General features: G+C 37.5%; 1 protein-coding gene across 14 annotated transcripts in view; it reads left to right on the plus strand.

Annotated features, from left to right (window-relative positions):
- GRIP1 (glutamate receptor interacting protein 1) overlaps positions 1-22488 on the plus strand; it is a 690600-nt gene that overhangs the window by 546763 nt on the left and 121349 nt on the right. For all 14 annotated transcript variants that reach the window (XM_057741777.1, XM_057741778.1, XM_057741785.1 and 11 more), the window contains one exon: positions 1868-2013. In XM_057741777.1, the coding sequence (XP_057597760.1) occupies positions 1868-2013 (146 nt within the window). The remainder of the gene's footprint in view (positions 1-1867; positions 2014-22488) is intronic.

Genomic DNA, 22488 nt, shown 5'->3' on the forward strand with positions numbered 1-22488 from the left:
TGGAGATTTATGGTGCCTTGCAGGGGGGCTGTCACACCTGAGGCACCTAATAAAAGGAGCGGGCCCTTTAACGGCAGGCCCTTGAAGTGCATCCTCTGCAGTTGCTGATAGCCTAAGCTGAAAAGACAGGTGGTGGTGTTCTGACTCAGTATTGCCAGTGTTCTTATCACAGTTATCACCCTTTGATGATGATTATTTATGTCAGAATGGAAGTGACTTTGAGTAAAAGGGAAGGAATATTATTGGTGCTAGTGTTCAAAGCATTCTCTTCCTGGCTAACTTGAATATCTGAAAGAAGCTCCTTCAGCTTTCCTACGGTAAACCTAAGGGTGGGGCCCAAGTAAACTCACAACTTAGGTGTCTCAAGAGACACTTATCTTTGTGTTAATTTCCCACAGTGAAAGTCTGCTCCGTAACAGTAGAGAACACAACTCGTCCTACTAGATATTGTTGAAGGAGAGGAGGAGCGTGCACCCATCACCCCTGACTCTGCACTGTGCTTCAGCCTAGGATGGATTTCTAAAAACCTTTTCTTAAGCACCAGAAATAGTAATAGCAACAGTAAATACTGCTTGTTGAGTGATCACCACGTGCCAGGAACTGTGCTAAGTACTTGGCAGACATTGTCTTATTTTATCCTCACAAGCACCCACTAAACGAGGTATTTCCATCCAGATTTACAGGTAACAAACCTGAGGCCCAGTATGGTTAAATGACTTGCCAGCTAGGATAAGAATTCAGAATTATTTTCTTTCAAGGCTCATACTGTTCTCTCACTTTTTTAAAAGTTGGTGTTTAATATAAAATAAGAAAATATGAAGACACGGGGTTCTCCTCTGTGCTAAAGTGCATTTGCCTTTGCGGAGGATAATACAGAGTCAGAATTTCCAAGGAAATTTTGCTGTTTTTTTTTTTCTCCGTATGCTTTTCTTATAAATGATTCTTCCTGAAGCAAATGAGAATATTTCTATTTCTTATTACATCTAGAGTTGGAGTTGACAGAAACGGCAGAAGCACGCTACTAGTTTGTGAGCAACATATTACCAAGTTAATGTAGAACTGAAGGAAATTAAGAATTTAAGATAAAAATTTAGCGTCAGAATACATAGAGAGTTGAGTAGGTGGAAGATACTTAAGACATCACTTCTTATTCTTTCCAAATGCTAAACCTGTAATCCCTGCATTCGATTTTCTGGTCTTCGTGACCCTCCCTGAGGCAGGAGGGTTCTAATCTGAAAGCCTCTCTGGCTACACGTAAGTGGTGTCGCTGTTGTCCTGAGGCATCTTCTCCCAGTGCCTTGCGTGTCTATGGCCACAGAAGGGAAAATACTATTTGCCTGCCTTTTCCAGTGAACATGAGACTGAATCAATTTAATGATCATCAAACAGCCTTATACATCAGTAGGAAAATTCACAGGCTAGGGAAATTTTTCACCAGCATTCCCTAATCAGCTCGGGTTCACTGGTGATCAATTGAATGGAATCAGCAGGCTTTTCTGCTCACCAGGCTTTGGGAAAACTAGTGAGTGCTATTTCCTGGGCTTTAATAAATCAATTTTGGACATTTTGGCAAAAATCTAGAAAAGAGAAAATGTGCCTTTATTACTTTTGCACCCCAAGAGTCCATCGTGGGTGACTTGGTTATTTGCTAATGTGTAGCTGTTTTCTTGGTACTGATTTTCATACTGCAGCAATTTTCTGTTCAGTGTTACCTCTTTACTCTCTTAATGTCACACGTGATGCTTAAAAGGAAATGCAAATGGGATGGATGGTAGAATGTGTGTGCAAGAGCCTCTTTGGCTAAGTGACTGTTAGAGCTAAGCCCCACGATGCTGAATTAATGACTGTTCCTTTAATCTCCCTTCAGAGAGGGCACCATCAAACCTGGTGATAGGTTGCTCAGTGTGGATGGAATTCGGCTTCTTGGAACCACGCACGCTGAGGCCATGAGTATTCTCAAACAGTGTGGACAAGAAGCGACGCTGCTGATAGAATATGACGTCTCGGTCATGGGTATGTCAGATCCTGAGGTTGGGATCTCTAACTAAGCTCTACATCAGTTCACTGTCCATCCCTGATAAACCACTTTGGATTAAGAATGAACTGCTATGTCCTCCTGTAGGAGACAGAATTTCATCAATACTATATTACTCTGTTTGAGTTCAGGAAGAGGTGAGGGGTACTTCTCAGCGATTTTGGATGCTTGTGTCAATAGAGTCTATAATAACAGCTCATTCTGTCAGCGTGTTTCACCTAGTAATCAGCTCTGGATCACCCTTTGGCAGGAAAGTATTTTCTGCCTCCAAATCACAAAAATGGTATTATTAACCTAGGGGCTGGTACTTTTTCTTTTACTACATGGAGACTGAAAACAGTAGGGGATTCCTTTCCTTCTTGTAATGTCACAATGTGAAGCCAGCTGATGAGTATTAATGGAAATTATCATTTTATCATCAGATTTAGGGACAAAGAAAGGACAAAGAAAGGAAAGGGGACATATAGTATCATTGACTAAAATGAGAAGTTGAGTACAATATTCTTTCTCGAAATAATGATTCCAATAGAAAGTAGTTCTATTTCTACCCTCTCAACTGTAGTAAAACTGGAAAGGTGGTCTCACGTGACTTTTCAGTTTGAAGAGAGAGCCAAAGTTTTGTGTAAAGTTGACTAAGGCAGAGAAATTATGAGAGAGTGAGTTGGAACCTGGAATTGAAACTTAAATCATGTTGTAAATACTTCTTACAATCATCAGCCTTGACTGTGTGCCTGACTTCACCAGCAGGTTTTATGCTGGTAAAGTGCAGCTGAGAAAAAGAGACTTACTCTGTAACTACAGACTCCTTTATTTCCTGCTCTTCATGATTCGTGTAGAACAGTGTGGCTTGAATGTATTCTTAATGTCTGCTGGCCTGAAATGTCTTCAAGAGGTATAAGGCTTAAAGTGTGAGAGTTAAGGAGTTCTTAGCAGAATATGTGGTATGGTATGCCCCTGAGATGGAAAGGTCAGGAATGAATGAACTTTCCTCCCTCAATTCTTCCTTTCTCTTGTCTTCTCTTTCTCCCTCTTCTCTTTCTCTTTTTATTTTTTTAAATGGCTTTTGAGTTAGATGATATGAGTCTGTTTTCAGTTCTGCTGATTTCTAGCTATTGGTTTGAACCATGTTACTTATTTCCTTGTGCCTTAGTTACCTCACTTGTCACATGGAGACTAACAGTGCCTATTTCAAAGGGCAGTTATGGAGATAAAATAAAATTATACAAGTAAGATATATTTTAAATGATGATCTAATTTATTATTAACAGTAAAAATTAAAGAAGATGTTTGACATATTTAACTCATTCAATCTACAAGTATTTCTTTTTTTTAATATTTAAGCTAAGTGAAAGGTATCAAGAATACAGAAGTAAACAAAACGGACCTAGTCTCTGCCCTTATGAAGCTTGCAGTTGACAAGGAGGAGAGGTAGTAAACAGGAACATGACCAAACAAGCACTCAGAATGTGTGATCATTACCTGCCATGAAGGGCATGAACTGGATTCTATAACAGGGAATAAGGGCAGGCACAGGTGAGAGTTGGCAGTGCCAATCGGGAGTCAGTGAAGAAGTGACAGGTAGGCTAAAACCTGAAGGATGAGAAGGAACCAGTTCCCAAACTAAAGACAGCAACAGTTTGTAAGTTCTGAGCAGCCCACCTCAGAGAGACAAGGGCTTCTCCCAGGGATGGGCACCATTTCAGAGGAGAGATGCTATATCTCATTATTACCAGAGTCAAGAGGGGAGAGGATGACTCACCTGTCTGCCTTCTTCCCAGTTCACACGATTCACATGATTCTGAATCATGCCCAACAGTTTTCACACCTCAGAGTTCTCAGATATCCCCCTAATATAGGGCAAAGTGCCATCAGGAAGGAAACTCATTAAAAGTTTCTCTAAGTTGCTAGATATAAGATCAGTATACAAAAATCAGTTACATTTCTATATACCAGCCAAAACCAGAAAGTTAATTTTTATTATACTATTTATAATAGCAATAAAATAAGTTTCCTATAAGGAATAAATACAACAAAAGTTGTATGTGCCCATTAGATATAGATCTAGATATTGATATAGATACAGATATGCATATACATAAACAATACTTAAATGAAGACCTACATCATGAACTTGGGTGGGATGTCTTACTGTCTAAAATATGTCATTCCTTTCAAATACATCCATCAATTCTATTCAGAATCTCAAAAGGATCTTTGGAGGACTTTAATGAGCTGTTTCTAAAATGTGTATGGAGTAAGAAAAGTGGGAGGGGCAAAACAGCCAAAATGTTTTTGTAACAATATGAAGGCAGAGAAGCTTGTTCTACCCAATATCAAGACTCATTCTAAAATTGTGCCATTAAGTCTATGTAATATTTACATGAGGTAATAAAGAACCCAATGGAAGAGAATCAAATGCCGCACTCCACTACAGATGTGTAAGCAGAGGTATAGTCTTACATCAGTGGGGAACAGTTGAGCTAGTTGGTAAGTGATACTGGGTCAATTAGTTAGGCACATGGGAAAAAATTCAATGAATTTCCTACTTTATGCCACACCCAAAAATAAATTCTGTATTTACATAACCATTTCCCAACAGACTGCTAATATAAATAACTGGAATGAATATCCTTTTACCCAAATCTTTGTCTGTATTTCTGACTTCATTAAGTCGAAGGGTGTATTTCTTTTTTAAATATTTTTGATACATAATTCCAGTTGTCCTCCAGAAAGGTTATACTATTTTATAATATATTACTATCAGCAATGTTTTAAGTGTACCTGTCTCACCAGAGCACCAGATACAACATTGAGTAGTATTGGTTTTAATCTTTCTGATTTGTTAAGTAAAAATTGCATTTATATTGTAATTTACTTTTTAAAAAAAAATATCTAGTGCAAGTAAAAGTTTTTTTCGTATGAATCTCCTATTGTCTACTTATGCCCTGTATTCATTTTTCTATTGGAGGTGCTCTTAGTTTGTTTTTCGTTGTTGTTGTTATTGATTTGTATATCTATTTGTATTTTAAGGATATTATTTATCAGTTTTTTGTAAAAACTCTTCTTAATAGTTTATTTGCCCTTTCTGACGTATCAAAGTTTCTTTCTTCTTTTTTATTTGGATCTCGTATTTTTCTTAGAACTTAAATATTAATTTTTTCTAAAGTTACCTAATATTTAATAAAGAATCTATCACATGCCTACTGATTTTTTAAAGCACACATTAAGTTGTTAAATATACTGGACTTTACATCTAGCTAGTCTAACTGTATCTAGTTTCACACCAGATTTCAGGATAAGACTTTTGAATTGAAGGCCTTAGCATAAGAGCTCTTATTAAAAAAGATTGATTTTTGGAAAACTATTTATCTGTATACTACATTTATTGTATTATTTTAAGTTTTGCTAACCTTATATAGCAAAGGAGCAGAGTTTGATTTGGGTTTTTTGTGTCCTTTTAAATTCCTTTTTCTCAACTCGAGGATGGAAGATGCCTCAGAGGACTGGGGCAGGGAGGGTGGGGGGGGCTCGAGGTGGGGGAGTCAAGGAAGGGAGGGAATATGGGGATATGTGTATAAAAACAGATGATTGAACCTGGTGTACCCCCCAAAAAAAAAAAAAAAAAAAAAACAACTCCTCACTACCTCCTCCAGGTGGGAACACCCAGTTTTGAAGGCATCAGCCAGCTGTGGCCCCTTTTGCCTGGGAAAGAAATAAAGCTATGCTTTTCTACTTCACCCGAAAAAAAAAAAAAAAAATTCCTTTTTCTCTCTTCTCTTCTGTTCACCTCTCTTGCACTTGCTTACTTGCTCTTGGCATTTTCTCTCCTGCTCTGTTCCTCATGCTCTGTCTTCCTTTCTTTCTCCTTCCCTTTCTAGCCTCCCAGTTATTTTTTTTAACACTCTATTCTCAGCTCCTCACTGGTCAATACCCTTCTTTATTCTCTTCGTCTTACTTGGATTTTTTTCAATATTCCCATATAATTATTATCCTTTTTCTCTGTTTTGTCTTTCTTGCTTGTTTCAATCCTGTTTTTCTAAAACAGGGTTAAGATGGGATTAGGTATAGATAAGGTCAGATCATTGAGAATGACATTTGCGAAAAGAAGTAAAAATGATACCTTAGAAAATCAGAATATAGGATACTTTCAATTTGAATTATTGTTCATCAAATATTAACTAACCTTTCCTTTTATTAAAAAACACATTCTCTGGGGCAGGGAGGGTGGGGGGGACTCGAGGTGGGGGGGAGTCAAGGAAGGGAGGGAATACGGGGATATGTGTATAAAAACAGATGATTGAACTTGGTGTACCCCCCAAAAAATAATAAATAAATAAATAAATAAAAAACACATTCTCCTGTTTTTGCAACATTTTTTGCAACTTTTGTAATTTTTTTTCCTCAAAAGGAGTAAAATGAGCTGTTTATACAACAGCCTACTAGTTAGTCTGACAGGCCCAATTAATATTTCTTTCAAGCTATTTGGATGTTAGAGTGTCATTAAAAATATTAATAGTTTACCACTCTCATTTTTTTGAGAAAATTAATTCTAATATTTTTAGGATATTTGATAACCAAAAAAATAAATTTTACAAAATATCTTTAATTTTTAACAGGATCTAAGCAGAAAAGGGTATTTTTAATGTGAAAACTTTCAGTAAACCAGAATTTTGGTACCAGAGATACTGATTATTTTATTTTCTGAATATGAGTTAAACATCAGTTTTATATCTCCTAAGAATCTAGGTTAAGTACTGGTCTAAATACTCTTGATTGTCTTTATACATAATATATTCATAGAATCCTAATGGAAACTGTATTGATATAGGCATTCAATTATGTGGATTCCTGGTCTGTACTTTTAACTTATCTTCCTTGATATTAGACTCAATGATTTCATTTCTTTGTATCATCTTTTACTTCTATAAAATAAGAATAATGATAATTATCCTATTGAGTGCATTGCGATATAAAAATCCTCGATAATTAAACTTTTAAAGTAAAAAGCTATCTATCTTTAAAGGAAACCAGGAGAAGTACAAAGGAAGTACAAAGGAAATAAAATTATGAAAGAATATATAAAACTTAAAGTTTGTGGGCCTCCATTGAGACACCTTTCTGTCACTCTTAGATAAAGCTAAATAGGTGCAAAAATTACAATAGAAAACTTAAGGTCTCAAATTAGGAAAATGCGGAGCAATAGATCATTAGTATATGAATATGCCATCAGGTACAAATGGCAGAAACCAACTTAGAACAGCTTAAAGAGGGAATTGATAAGACTGCAAAAGTGCGGGGTCAGGGTATATCCTGGCTTCAGCACAAGTTCAGTAATATCACAGGTGTTCTGTCTCAGGTCTCTTTGCCTGGGAAAGGCTCTTCTTGTGTCGTGAACTGATGATCCCAGGCAGCCACAGGTCTACGTTATGTTGTGAGTTCATAAAGAAATAAAACTGGATCTCCCCTGAAAGATGCTGAGTGACTTAGCTTAGAGCAAATGCTGACTGCTGCAGTAATCACTATGTCAGGGATAGTGTACCCTCTGCACTTTTGTAGGGAAGGAAGGAATGTGTGCTGAACAAATGAGATAAAGAATGGCGCTTTGCCAAAGCAGATGATGTTGGGTTAATGAAAGTAATAGATGCCATGTACATGAGAATTTCCCTTACTTCACATCCTCACCAGCACTTGGTACTCTCAGCCTGTTTCATGGTAACTATTCTTATGTGTATGTAGTGACGTCCCATGGTAATCCAAATGTACATTTCCTGGATGAATGATGATATGAAGCACCTTTTCATTTGCCACTTGGACATTCTTATTGCATTTTTACTTTTAATACTTTCATTTTCACCTACTCTTAAAATTTTGTCACATTATATCTTAGGGAGCACGTGTGTATCTATAATCATAAATGTAAATATGGGTTTTATTTATTTATATACTATTAAAAGTGTGCAAATTATTTTGTAGGAAACGTGTGTGTGCATGTGCACAGATATCCATGTCTCATCACTGGAATGAGATATATTTTCTAGTACATCTCAGATCACAGATTTTAGCAAATTCAGTATTCTGGGAAATTTCTGAAACTATCAGTTTTATTAACTAAAGTTGAGTTAGTTTAATCTGTTAAAAGTTTAAAGAAAATTTATTGAGGTAAGACTGAAGTAGGTCTGGGGGGAAAAGTAAGAGTTCAGTTTGGGGTGTGTTATGTTTGAGATGTCTATTCATCATCTAGATGGAGGCATGGCGTATACAGATGGGTCATTAAGCCCGGAATCTGGTGCAGAGGTTAGGGCAGGAGGTAGAAATTTTTGAGTCACCAGCACAGAGATGGACCTTAAAACCATAAGGCACCTTAGGGAAGTGAGCGTGGACAGAGAAAAGCAAGGCCCAAGGATGGCGCTCTGGGTCCCTCCAATAGTGACAAGTCAGAAAAGTGATGAGGAACCTTTGAAATAAATTGAGAAGGAGCACCCAGTGATGGAGATGGAGAACCAAGGCAGAGCATGGAGTCAGAGAGGCCAGGTTTTTCTTTGTAAAATGGTGGTAATTATACCATCACACTCACAGGTTGCTGTGAGGAGAGAAAGAGTTAGTGCGTATGTGGGGTTTGGCCCCATAACATGTGCTCAATAAACGTGAACTAATTATTTTAAATGTTTATAGGAAAAAAAGCCTTCATTATGGTTGAAATGTATTACCAAATGACTGGGTCTCAGAGCCCTGAGGTTAGAAACCAAGTAACGTAAAACACAAGGAAAGCGTGAACATCTAGGGACCAAAGTTCCGAAAACAGTGACTTCAGTAAAATGTAGTACCTTTTGAAGTCAGACAAGGTTTTGAATCTTGGCTCTCTGTTGACCTTGAACAAGTTATTTAGCCTCTCCAAGCTTCAGCTTTCCCATCTCGAATATAGGGATGATAACAGTATTTCTGTGAAGGATTGATGAAAAGATTAAGCGAGTAAATACACGTAAAGTGCTTATAACTAAAGTAAACATTTATTGACCACCAAGGAATTAAAGTTGACTGTATCCATGTTCCACCCCTAAAATGAACCTCAGGTCTCCCATTACCCTGGATTAAGCAGCAGCTGAGGCTTTATTCTGTGACAACATCGAGTCCTTGGTATGAAAGAATATTTGGAAAATGATGTGTTCTGGATGGATTTATTTTTTAAAATTCATGGAATTTTGTTGGATACTTATTGAATTCACTGAACATTTATTTTCCTTAAATTTTTGCTGAAAATATTTCTAAATAATGTTTTTGCGGATATATATTAAAGATACTTGGGTCTTTGGTAGAGGTGTATACAATTATCAAGGACATCGTTCTGAACCTCAGTCTTTAGGCCAGCGTTACAGAGTCGAGGGGTACAGATTGCACCAAATCTGTGCTGACGTAATTTACTGCGGATTTTTAAAAATTACAGGATTTTCTAATAATTATTTATTTTATGACTTTTCTTCCATAGGAAGAGCTGGGGAGGGCCTTTGGTTACTATGGATTTCTTGTTGGCCATATTAAACAAGGATGACTGTAGTGTAATTTAAACAAGCTTTCTTACTAAGAAACAATAATCTTAGTCATTTTAGCAGATGTCAGATGTAACTTATGAACTATTGTAGTTGATAATAAAGATGAAAAGATAGTTAAAATGTTTCTCCCAATGTCATGAACTTTCCCACTGCTATTCCCAATATTTATTGATACTATTCCTGTGCATAAACCTTCCAAAAAACACATATACTAGATAGATAGATAGATGGATAGATAGATAGATAGATGATAGATAGATGATAGATAGATAGATAGATAGATGATAGATAGATAGATAGATAGATGATAGATAGATAGGTGATAGATAGATGATAGATAGATAATCTCCAAGTTAAATCTCCCTCCCTTTCCTATCCTGCTCTTATTTGTTTTACTCAGTCTCTAATTTTCTCTTGCTTTTGAACTCCTGTATCACTTTCTTGGCAACTCTTGAGGGAATTTACATTTTGCCTTGTCCTAGTTGTTGATGAGTTTTTCTGTTGTGCCCACCAGGTTCCATAGATTCCTTGGGAACATTAACAAACTATTTATTGCTTGTTTCTATTGCCTCTCATATGGAGTCTTCAGATATACATAGGAGGCTGTTAATGATCATTGTGGATTGAACAATGCAGTCCCCCATAGATTAGTTGTTCTTAAGTGGGTACAGAATATAGCAAAACATCAATGTTTATCCTGTAGGTTTGAAACGAAGTTACTTCATGATATCATCTCATGCTGCAGAATGACATTATGAATCTTTGAGTCATAGAAACTCTTAATCTACCTGTGGTATTTTTCTGAATTTCCTGTAAGTCTGTGACTTTACTCAACTATTTATTTGCTTGGCTTCAAACCTTTCCTTCTGTTTCCTTCTATTTACTTCAACTAAACCAGCATGCAAAACGAAGGATACTGAGAAAAATGTTACCCTTTTCTTAGAAATGCCCAAGTGTATTATATCTTTGCCCAGCTGTATGGCTAGTCCTTACTTACATTCAATCCTAAGCAAACATAAAATAGTCATTTTCAAGTAATTGTTTTATCAGGGATGAATTTGAATGTTATGAGTCTTCAAAAGAGATGATTAACTCTGTTGCAGCCAAAACGTATGTAGGTTTATTGGTGTTACTGAATCTTGGCTATGCTTTGCACTTCATTTTTCCAGGATATGATGACCAAGATAAATAAGTCCACCAGTGACTTCTCAGGCATAAGTACCACGAGTAAATTGACCACTCTTTGTATTTTCTAAACAGTTTCTTCCAGAAGATCTCAATTTCCTGTAAACTGAGTTTTTCAAGGGCCTCTAAAAGTGTATAGGAGCACGCTTCCTTGTCAGTCCCCAGCATAACCGTCTCCTCTTCATCACAGATATCATAAATGGAAGCCCAGAGAGTTTCCTACATAAAAGAAGTCTAATTTTTAAATAGCAGCAGCAGCAGTTTATTTAGAATGTTACTTTTCTGTGATTGAAGGTAGATTTTCTTGTACATTCCCCATTTTTATCTAAAAAAAATGAATTTTTGCAGAATCCTCATATTCCTACTCACCTCATTCACTTTTACCTAGTCAGACTCAGAGCCATTTGTCATATGTTTGGGAAATAAAAGTCATAGGTGAGGAGAGAGTTACCCTAACTTTTAAAAACTAGATTTTTATTTTAAATTAATAGATTTGTTGTTAATTTGCTTTTATAGTATAATACCATACACAAATAGAAGAGTGCTGAAATCTTATTTGTATAGCTTGCTGAATTTTCACTTGTATATTCTCCAGCCAGGTCAAGAAACAGAACACAGCCGTTATCGCCAAAAACCCTGCCGTGCCTCCTCCAGTTGCTACCCCATGTCTTCCACCAACATAACTCCTATCTTGACTTCCTAAGCCATGAGTTTATTTTCCTGATTTTTGAACTGTATGTAAATGGAATCATATAGTATATTTCTTTGGTATTGGGCTACATTTGTCCAGCATTATGCTGTGAGATGCACTGATTTTCTTACCTGTAGCAGTAAGCCTTTTTCATTGTTCTTACAGTAGTCCATTATATGAATAGATCACAATTTATTCCTTCCTCGTTGATGATCATTTGCGTATTTTCCAGGTTGAGACTCTTGTAAATAATGCTACTACGCACTTTCTGGTATGTATCTTTTGGTGAACCTGTATATGCATTTCTGCAAGGTTATACCTAGTGATAGAGTTGCTAGGCCATAAGCTACACGTATGTGCAACATCTTACAGCAAATCCCCATCATGCCTGTTCTTGGCAGGCGTTGGGGTTTGTGACCCTTGCTCTACCCCAGGACCTTTCTGTTTCAGCCCACATAGCTCCAAGACCCTGTAGGTTGTGTAGGCGCTCAGGGAAAAGGCCCCGACTGGAAGTTCCTGTGCCACATAGTCAACATTCTTCTCTGTCTAACCTCACATTTCCCAGAACAGCTCTGTGAGGGCTCCTGGGAGGAGCGTGAAGATTTTTGGCAGAGTGTCAGAGGTGAGAGCGGAGATGCTCCACCTCACTCATCAGCACGGTGCAGTCGCTCGGTCTCCCTTTTCTGAACCACTGTTGGCCACCACTTTCTACTCCCTACTGGGCCTCCTTGCTCGGCGTGTTACACCCTGATTGTTTCCTGGGGCTTGGGGGCAGATACCTACCTTGCAGTCTCATCCCTAAGAAGCTAGTTTTTAGTTTCTGGGTCTCTGAAGCAATTTGGATAGTCTGGTTTTAGTGTAAGAAGTACTCACTGACATCTTTAAATACCTGAGTAACACTAATGTAAGAGTAGACTACTATGGAATATCATTCAGGAGCTTGTCTAGAAGTTTAGGATTATATTTGGTGCGAAAGAGGTGGATAGTGGTATCAGAGTGAGAGTAACATGGATTAATAATTCAATATTTCCTTTTTGCTAAGGGCCCATTTGGCTATATTTTAGGTGATACTCATTGTGATAGAATCAGAAGGGTCTTTTAAATATTTTGGGCCCCTGTTCCTCACTTGTAACGTGAGGGAACTAGATTACATCATTTCAAAGATCCTTTCAGCTCTAATATCCAATGACTCTTTCAATTTAGTAAATTCTCTTAAAAGATTTCAGAAGTCATCACTTTTTTTCATTGGTGTAACCGTACCTCCAAAGCAAAATATTATAAGTAAAAATAATTTAAAATAACATGTAACTCTTGTTCAAACTGAATTAAAATGATTACAGCTTAAACCACTATTTAAAAAAGAAAGTTGGTTGTTTCCTTTGTTAATCACCTCAAACCCAGCAGTCCCACTGACAGTTACAAATTTCCTGGAGATTATTTTGCAGCATTCCCAGAGTAGGCATAAGGCCAACATGCTGCTATGAAGTCATTATCTGCAAGGATCTTATTCTTCACATTCTGAGACATTTAATAAATTAATGGAAAGTTGGTTAAAATTCCCTCATTTTCAGATTGTATATTATACTTCTAAAATTAAGCACATCCCTTAAGGGGGAAATTAGCCCTTTAATTTAGTGTATTTTAAAAGATGAAAAACTGACTGAACCCTGTCAGGGGAAATCTCTCATCACATGATAAGTTTCTCTGAAGTCGTGTATGTGTATTAGGTAGACTAGAATTGCTTTTCGTTTTGTGAAGAGTAGCAGACAAGCACTTCAATTGACTATAAGGGCAGTTCTAGGCCATCTTTTTAGAGTACGTACTACCAAAATACTAATCAAGATTACCTCTCTCTGTAGATGGATACTAATTTTATATTCCTCATTGTAAAATGAACGTCAATCTTCTTTAAAATTTTTTATTGAAGTATGGTTGATTTACAATGTTGTGTTAATTTCAGGTGTACAGCAAAGTGATTCATATATATATGTGTGTGTGCGTATATTTATATTCTTTTTCAGATTCTTTGGGATTAACATATACCTACTACTATATGTAAAATAGATAGCTGGCAAGGATCTACTGTATAGCACAGCAAACTATACTCAATATTTTGTAATAACCTATAAGGGAAAAAAATCAAATAGTCTTTCAGTGGGGAAAAATTACTCTTCTTTAGATCTTCCATTAACCTTTATAGTCTACAACTATAAGATGTAATATCCAAAGAAGCAGAAGAGCGTAAGTTTCCCTGTTCGGCATGAAACTCTTCTACCTCTTTTCTCCATGTGTTAGTTATCTTAGTTCAGTGCCTGGTTTATAGTAGAATTATTATTAAAACTATTACTTTTTAGGATTATTTGTAGTATACCAGTAGGTGTTAAGGTATCAGGTTGACTCCAGCAGTCAAGGGAATAAACTACGTGTCTATTACTGTTTGACTAATTTTGACGCTGGAAGTGGCTAGCAGATGCCTCCTGTCACTCAGCATGGTGCAGTTACTCATGTGATAACACTCACTGGTAAGTCCTTCTGCCTCCTGGGTCTTAAATATGACAGGCTTCCTAACCGCTGCATTATGGTAGAAGCCACCCTGATCTGTCTTCATGAAGCCAGGAGATCAGAGCATTTTGGTAAGGACCCTCTGGTTTACTTTAAGATGAATGAAGAATTTCTCTACTATGAATTCTTGAAATTGAAGTCAAACTTTTAATATAAATTTTCTTGAGAACATACCAATATCCAACATCCTCTTTTTGTAGCATCTAGTTCTCATCACTGGAAGATGTTGTATTGGTAGCAGTAAAATAAGAAAGGGAGGAAAAGCCAGGAGGCTTCCACCTGATCTGTGTTGGGGGCACCATGCCCCGGCATTAATCCCACTTGAAATTACTGTAACATCTAATGGAGTAATTCACAAGAAACATCTAATAATTGACTACTAAACAGACCACATTTCCTAAAGAATTATTTTATTTTAAAACAAGTAAATTGCAGAGGATCGTTCCAAAATTTCCCCCTCAACCTCTTTTCCTATCTTTGAAAATAATCTTTTACAACATTGTCATCTATTCCTACAATTTCCACCACCATCTCTCTTTGGACACCTCCCCACCCTATCAAGTCAAGTCCAAAATCTTTAGTCTGACACTAAGACTCTACCCAAGCTTTCCCAAAGCAACCTTTCTAGGTTTGTTTCTGTTGTTTTCCTAGAAAACAGTGTGCTTCGGCCACCAGGACATTGAATGATTCATGACCAGTGTTTTACCATGTATATATATGTTTCCTTAAGACTTCCATCCTATCTGGACACATTATAGTGTGGTGGTTAAAAGGACCCAGGCTTGATTCGTGGCTCTCAACTTACTAGATGTATGACCTTTCTAAGCCTCAGTTTTCCCTTCTGTAAAATGCGGCTTGGTTGTGGTGGCTTCTTCTGATGGTTACTGTGGTGTTTAAAGTTGTTAATACATTGAAAGCACTTGGCACATTCCTGGAACACATAGAAATTATGAAAGTACGCTTCTATTATTGTTGTTATTATTACTATTGTTGTTGGTTTTACGTGAGCTTTCTCACTCTCCTATATAGCCTTTCAAATTTATTGCTATTTCTTGAAGCCAGACCTGACCAACCTAGGTAGCAGCAATCCCTCTATTGTCTTATCTCCCATAATGTCTCGTTATACACTTCATAGTCTTTACCTCATCAGCATGATAGTCTAGTTATTTATGTGTGTGACTGTCTCTCTGTGAGACTATAAACGCCTTGAGGACGGGGACTATTTCATACCCATACTGTATCCTCTGCAGTGCCCCATACATAGAAGATGCTGTTTATTTCTTGGTCGACTGCATAGATGAATGAACAAGTAAATGAAGAGTATTTGATGTTGAAACTATCATTCCCTTAAATTTAATACTGTTCAAAATAATTTCTCATGTATTTAGAGAACTTTTAGCTTATAATGTACTTCACAACTGTGATCCTATTTTATGCTTTTATTACCTCTTAAGGAAACCAGCTTCCTCTTGTTTTTTTGAGAAAACCTGAAAGGATTATGTTTACCACAGGAGTCTGGCACTTTCTGATTAGTGTAAGGATCCACAAGACTTCTACGATAGGTCAGTTCACACAAAGCTAGTGAATTCATTTGCATTTTAATTGAGCACATCAGAATACATTCTTAAAAAACATAGAGGGCTTTATAGGCTTCATGGTCATCACACACTTAGTGTGTAATGTTGAAGGTTACAGTTCAGAAATACTAGATGAGACCTTCGTTGTTAACCTTTGAACTTCTTAGGGAACTTTTTGTTCCTTCTCAGTGAATATACATGAGACTGACCTTAAATAAGGCCTTGTCCCCCAGTTCACTCTTCTCTTCACAGTGCAGTTTTTTCACAAGCTCCTGTGGTCACAGACTGTAAATATTCCTGGTCTTCTCTTTCTTGTTGCACAAAAGAAGAATCTTTCATTCCGAGGCTTCTCATCACCTATCAGTGGGACCTATGGGATGTTAGAGTAGAAATTATTGTTTTTATATACCTTGTGATGTAGGAAAGGAGGGTAGGCTATTTTAAAAATTAGAAATTTAAGGTTTCTTATTTGCCTGGATGACACAGTTTATAAATGTCAAAGTCAAAATTCATTCTGTTCTCTTACATAATATGCTGCTATTAGCAAATTATAGCAATAGTAACTGCGATTTACTAAGTACCTATTTTGTGCAAGGCAATTTTTGTAAACATTATCTCGTATTCTTACCATAAGAAGTAGACATAGGTATTCCTATTTCAGGAATCAGAGGAAATAAAAGAACTTGCCCAGGTAGAAAAGAACAAGAGCCAGAATTCAAACTGTTATGTCCAATTCCAGAACCTTTGCTTAAAGCAATTGAACAGCAATTGAATCAGAGCAGTCTTTTTTTAAATTTATTTTATTGAAGTATAGTTGATTTACAATGTTGTGTTCATTTCTGAAAAGTGATTCAGTTACACACACACACACACATATTTTCTTTTTTTCATATTCTTTTCCATTATGGTTTCCATCACAGGATATTGAATATAATTCCCTGTGCTCTACAGTAGGACTTTGTTGTTTATCCTTTCTATATATAATGGTTTGCATCTGGTAATCCCAAACTCCCAGTCCTTCCCTACTCCCCCTCCTCCTTGGCAACCACAAGTCTGTCCCATCAGAGCAATCTTAAGCAACATTTATATGATAATTCTTTTTTAATGTTTATTTTTTAAATTTTATTTATTTATTTTTGGCTGCACTGGGTCTTAGTTGAGACGTGGGATCTTCCATTGAAGTGCGTGAGCGTCTCTCTAGTTGTGGCATGCAGGTTTTCTCTTCTCTAGTTGAGGTGCATGAGCTCAGTAGTTCTGGCTCATGGGCTTAGTTGCCCCAGGCACGTGGGATCTTAGTTCCCTAACCAGGGATTGAACTTGCATCCCTTGCATTGGAAGGTAGATTCTTTACCTATGCGATAATTCTCCTATGTGATAATTCTTTTTTTTATCCTTGTGTGTTTGTTTTATTTATTTATTATTTTTTGAGAGGTACACCAAGTTCAATCATCTGTTTTTATACACATATCCCCATATTCCCTCCCTCCTTCAACTCCCCCCCACCCTCCCTGTCCCAGTCCTCTAAGGCATCATCCATCCTCGAGTTGAACTCCCTTTGTTACACAACAACTTCCCACTGGCTATCTATTTTACAGTTGGTAGTATATATATGTCTGTGCTACTCTCTCACTTCGTCTCAGCTTCCCCTTCACCCCCCGCACCCCCAAACCTCGAGTTCTCCAGTCCATTCTCTGCATCTGCGTCCTTGTTCTTGTCTTGTCACTGAGTTCATCAGTACCATTTTTAGATTCCGTATATATGAGTTAGCATACAATATTTGTCTTTCTCTTTCTGACTTACTTCACTCTGTATGACAGACTCTGGGTCTATCCACCTCATGACATATAGCTCCATCTCATCCCTTTTTATAGCTGAGTAATATTCCATTGTATATATATGCCACATCTTCTTTATCCATTCATTTGTTGATGGGCATTTAGGTTGCTTCCATGTCCTGGGTATTGTAAATAGTACTGCAATAAACATTATGGTACAAGTTTCTTTTGGGATTATGGTTTTCTTTGGGTATATGCCCAGGAGTGGGATGACTGGATCATATGGTAGTTCTATTTGTAGTTTTTTAAGGAATCTCCAAATTGTTTTCCATAGTGGCTGTACCAACTTACATTCCCACCAACAGTGCAGGAGAGTTCCCTTTTCTCCACACCCTCTCCAACATTTGTTGTTTCCAGATTTTGTGATGATGGCCATTCTGATCGGTGTGAGGTGATACCTCATTGAGGCTTTGGCTTGCATTTCTCTGATGATGAGTGATGTTGAGCATCTTTTCTTGTGTTTGTTGGCTATCTGTATGTTTTCTTTGGAGAAATGTCTATTTAGGTCTTCCACCCATTTGTGGATTGGGTTATTTGCTTTTTTGGTATTAAGCTACATGAGCTGCTTGTATATTTTGGAGGTTAATCCTTTGTCCGTTGTTTCATAGGCAATTATTTTTTCCCATTCTGAGGGTTGCCTTTTAGTCTTGTTTATGGTTTCTTTTGCTGTGCAAAAGCTTTTAAGTTTCATGAGGTCCCATTTGTTTATTCTTGGTTTTATTTCCATGATTCTAGGAGGTGGGTCAAAAAGGATGTTGCTTTGATGGTTGTCATAGAGTGTTCTTCCTATGTTTTCCTCTAGGCGTTTTATAGTGTCTGGCCTTACATGTAGGTCTTTAATCCATTTGGAGTTTATTTTTGTGTATGGTGTTAGGAAGTGTTCTAATTTCATTCTTTTACATATTGCTGTCCAATTTTCCCAGCACCACTTATTGAAGAGACTGTCTTTTTTCCATTGTATATTCTTGCCTCCTTTGTCAAAGATAAGGTGCCCATATGTGTTTGGGCTTACCTCTGAGATCTCTATTCTATTCCATTGATCTTCCTTTCTATTTTTGTGCCAGTACCATACTGTCTTGATCACTATGGCCTTGTAGTATAGTTTGAAGTCAGGAAGCCTGATTCCACCAACTCCATTTTTCCTTCTCAAGATTGCTTTGGCTATTCGGGGTCTTTTGCATTTCCATACAAATCGTAAGATCTCTTGCTCTAGTTCTGTGAAAAATGCCATTGGTAATTTGATCGGGATTGCATTGAATCTGTAAATTGCTTTGGGTAGTACAGTCATTTTCACAATGCTGATTCTTCCAATCCAGGAACATGGTATGTCTCTCCATCTGTTTGTGTCGTCTTTGATTTCTTTCATCAGTGTCTTAAAGTTTTCTGCATACAGATCTTTTGCCTCCTTAGGCAGGTTTATTCCTAGGTATTTGATTCTTTTTGTTGCAATGGTGAATGGGAGAGTTTCCTTCATTTCTCTTTCTGCTCTTCCGTTGTTAGTGTATAGGAATGCAAGAGATTTCTGTGCATTAATTTTGTATCCTGCTACTTTACTAAACTCATCGATTAGTGCTAGCAGTTTTCTGGTAGAGTCTTTAGGGTTTTCTATGTATAATATCATGTCATCTGCAAAGAGTGACAATTTTACTTCTTATTTTCCAATTTGTATTCCTTTTATTTCTTTTTCTTCTCTGATTGCTGTGGCTAAAACTTCCAAAACTATGTTGAATAATAATGGTGAGAGTGGACACCCTTGTCTTGTTCCTGTTCTTAGAGGGAATGCTTTCAGTTTTTCCCCATTTAGAACGATGTTGGCTTTTGGTTTCTCATATATGGCTTTTATTATGTTGAGGTAATTTCCTTCTATGCCCATTTTCTGGAGAGCTTTTATCATAAATGGATGTTGAACTTTCTCAGAAGCTTTTTCTGCATCTATTGAGATGATCATATGGTTTTTATCCTTCAATTTGTTGATATGATGTATCACATTGATTGATTTGCGTATCTTGAAGAATCCTTGCATCCCAGGGATAAACCCCACTTGATCATGGTGTATGATTTTTTTAATGTGCTGTTGGAGTCTGTTAGCTAGTATTTTGTTGAGGATTTTTGCATCTATATTCATCAGTGATATTGGTCTGTAATGTTCTTTTTTTGTGACATCTTTGCTTGGTTTCTGTATCAGGGTGATGGTGGCCTCATAGAATGAGTTTGGGAGTGTTCTGCCTTCTGCGATATTTTGGAAGAGTTTGAGAAGGATAGGTGTTAGCTCTTCTCTAAATGTTTGATAGAATTCGCCCGTGAATCCATCTGGTCCTGGGCTTTTGTGTGTTGGGAGATTTTTAATCACAGTCTCAATTTCAGTACTTGTGATTGTTCTGTTCATAGTTTCTATTTCTTCCTTGTTCAGTCTTGAAAGATTGTATTTTCCTAAGAATGTATCCATTTCTTCCAGGTTCTCCAATTTATTGGCATATAGTTCTTGTAGTAGTCTCTCATGATCTTTTGTATTTCTGTCGTGTCCATTGTTACTTCTCCTTTTTCATTTCTAATTCTGTTGATTTGCATCTTCTCCCTTTTTTTCTTGATGAGTCTGGCTAATGGTTTATCAATTTTGTTAATCTTCTCAAAGAACCAGCTTTTAGTTTTATTAATTTTTGCTATGGCTTCCTTCCTTTCTTTTTCATTTATTTCTGCTCTGATCTTTATGATTTCTTTCCTTCTGCTCACTTTGGGGTTTCTTTGTTCTTCTTTTTCTAATTGTTTTAGGTGTAAGGTTAGGTTGTTTAATCGATAATTTTTTTGTTTCTTAAGGTAGGACTGTATTGCTATAAACATCCCTCTTAGAACTGCTTTTGCTGTGTCCCATAGGTTTTGGGTTGTTGTGTTTTCATTGTCGTTTGTTTCTAGATATTTCTTGATATCCTCTTTGATTTCTTTAATGATTTCTTGGTTGTTTAAGAGTGAATTGTTTAGCCTCCATGTGTTTGTATTTTTTGCATTTTTTTTTCCTGTTATTGATATCTAGTCTCATGGCATTGTGGTCTGAGAAGATGCTTGATATGATTTCAGTTTTCTTGAATTTGCTGAGGTTTGATTTGTGACCCATGATGTGATCTGTCCTGGAAAATGTTCCGTGTGCACTTGAGAAGAAAGTGTATTCTGCTGTTTTTGGATGGAATGTCCTATAAATATCAATTAAGTCGAGATGGTCTAATGTGTCATTTAAAGCTTGTGTGTCTTTATTTATTTTCTGTTTGGACGATCTGTCCGTTGATGTAAGTGGGGTGTTCAAGTCTCCCACTATTAGTGTGTTACTGTCGATGTCCTCTTTTATGGCTGTTAGCATTTGCCTTATGTATTGAGGTGCTCCTATGTTGAGGGCATAGATATTTAGCATTGTGATATGTTCTTCTTGGATGGATCCCTTGAATATGTGATAATTCTTAAAGCTAAATGTTTAGAATCAATCTTGACTTCTCCCCTTAGCTGTTCCCCTCCAGTCTTCCCCATCTCACGTGTTAGTGCCTCCATCTGAGCAGCTCTCAGATGAAAAGTCTGGGTTATCCTTCATTTTCTCTCACCCCACCAATACCTAGCTCTTCCACAGGGCCCAGCTCTCCTCTTTCCAGCCACCCTCCTTGTCTCCATTTTTACCTTCCCCACACTTGTCCTTGCCACTCAGCCACAGACGCCACCCTTTCTCCCCCAGCCACCTCCCAGCTTGTGCGTCCTCCACTCTTCACTCCCACACATCCATGCTCACACAGAAGCCCGAGAGACCTTTATATAGTGCACACGGATCATGTCACCTCCTTCGGTGTCATCCATTCAATTTCAGATAAAACTGAACTCTGTGTTGTGCCTGTGAATCCCTACACGCTGTTTCCAGAGCTGCCGTCCCCATCTCAACCCTGCACGGTTTCCCAGAAGCTCCCTCTGATTCCCAAGGCTCTTTTTTTTAGCTCCTCTCACATACCAGACTCCTATCCTCAGGGACTTCGCAAGTTCCATTCCCTCTGCCAACACTTCCCCACCCTGCACATGGACAAATTCACATTCTTCACCCAGCTATTTCGTACATATCCTTTAATGTCACTGCCTCCGAGAAAACTTCCCTGACACCCTATCTAAATTAGGTCACCCTGTTGTTCTTACCCAGGGAACTCTTACTTTTCCTTCACAGTAATTGTCACCATTAAAATGCTAATTTGTTGGTGAGCTAATCTACTGTCTCCTTCACTAAACTATAAGCACCGTGTGGGCAGGGATAGGGACATTATATATTTTAACCACTGTATGCATAATGTATGCCTGAAGCACAGAAAAGGTGCACAGTAAATGTTTGTTGATGGAATGAAATGCAGACCGCTTAAAACCAGCACGTCCACCTATTTTACTAAGTTGAGAGTAAATATTTACTCTTCTCTGAAGAACTCCAAAAGCAGTAGTAAAAGATGCAATAAAGCTTTAAATAACCAATTTGTATTGCTCTTCTGTTAATCTTATTCATTCTTTCCTCCCCCTCTCTTTTCTCTCCTCTCCCCTCATCACCCCCTTCCCTTCCTTTCCCTTCCCTTCAAGAAGCATTTCCTCCCGATTATCAATAAAAGCATTAGGGTGCCTGAATCCCACAGAGCTACGTGGAAGGGCTTTCTGTGACTCATTGGCCCGTACCCACAGTTAATTTCGTGCCCAAATTTTCATTATCTATTTTCAGTGATTCCAGAATACCATAGCTCCAGAGTATAACAGTAAACAGTAGTCTGGAGATCCAGACTTTTAGGGAATATACCAGACTCCCCCAAAGAAGATGCACTGGTATACAAGCAACAAATTATTTCTCTCCAGTTCTTTGAAGATTGCGAAGTACTGGGATCAGAGTACAAAGTGGCCTATATCGCCGTGCGTCCAGCCCTTCTATTTTAGAAGCCCCTTGTTTTCACCAGGTAGCAAATACGAGTCTTCATGATAGAAGCCCCTAATCATAAGGCTTTGGAAAGGTGCCTGGTGGCTGGTTGAAAGCTTGGTGTTCTGTGGGTCACTTGAGGACCTC

Source organism: Hippopotamus amphibius, chromosome 7, assembly GCF_030028045.1.
Source record: "Hippopotamus amphibius kiboko isolate mHipAmp2 chromosome 7, mHipAmp2.hap2, whole genome shotgun sequence".
Classification (NCBI taxonomy): Eukaryota; Metazoa; Chordata; class Mammalia; order Artiodactyla; family Hippopotamidae; genus Hippopotamus; species Hippopotamus amphibius.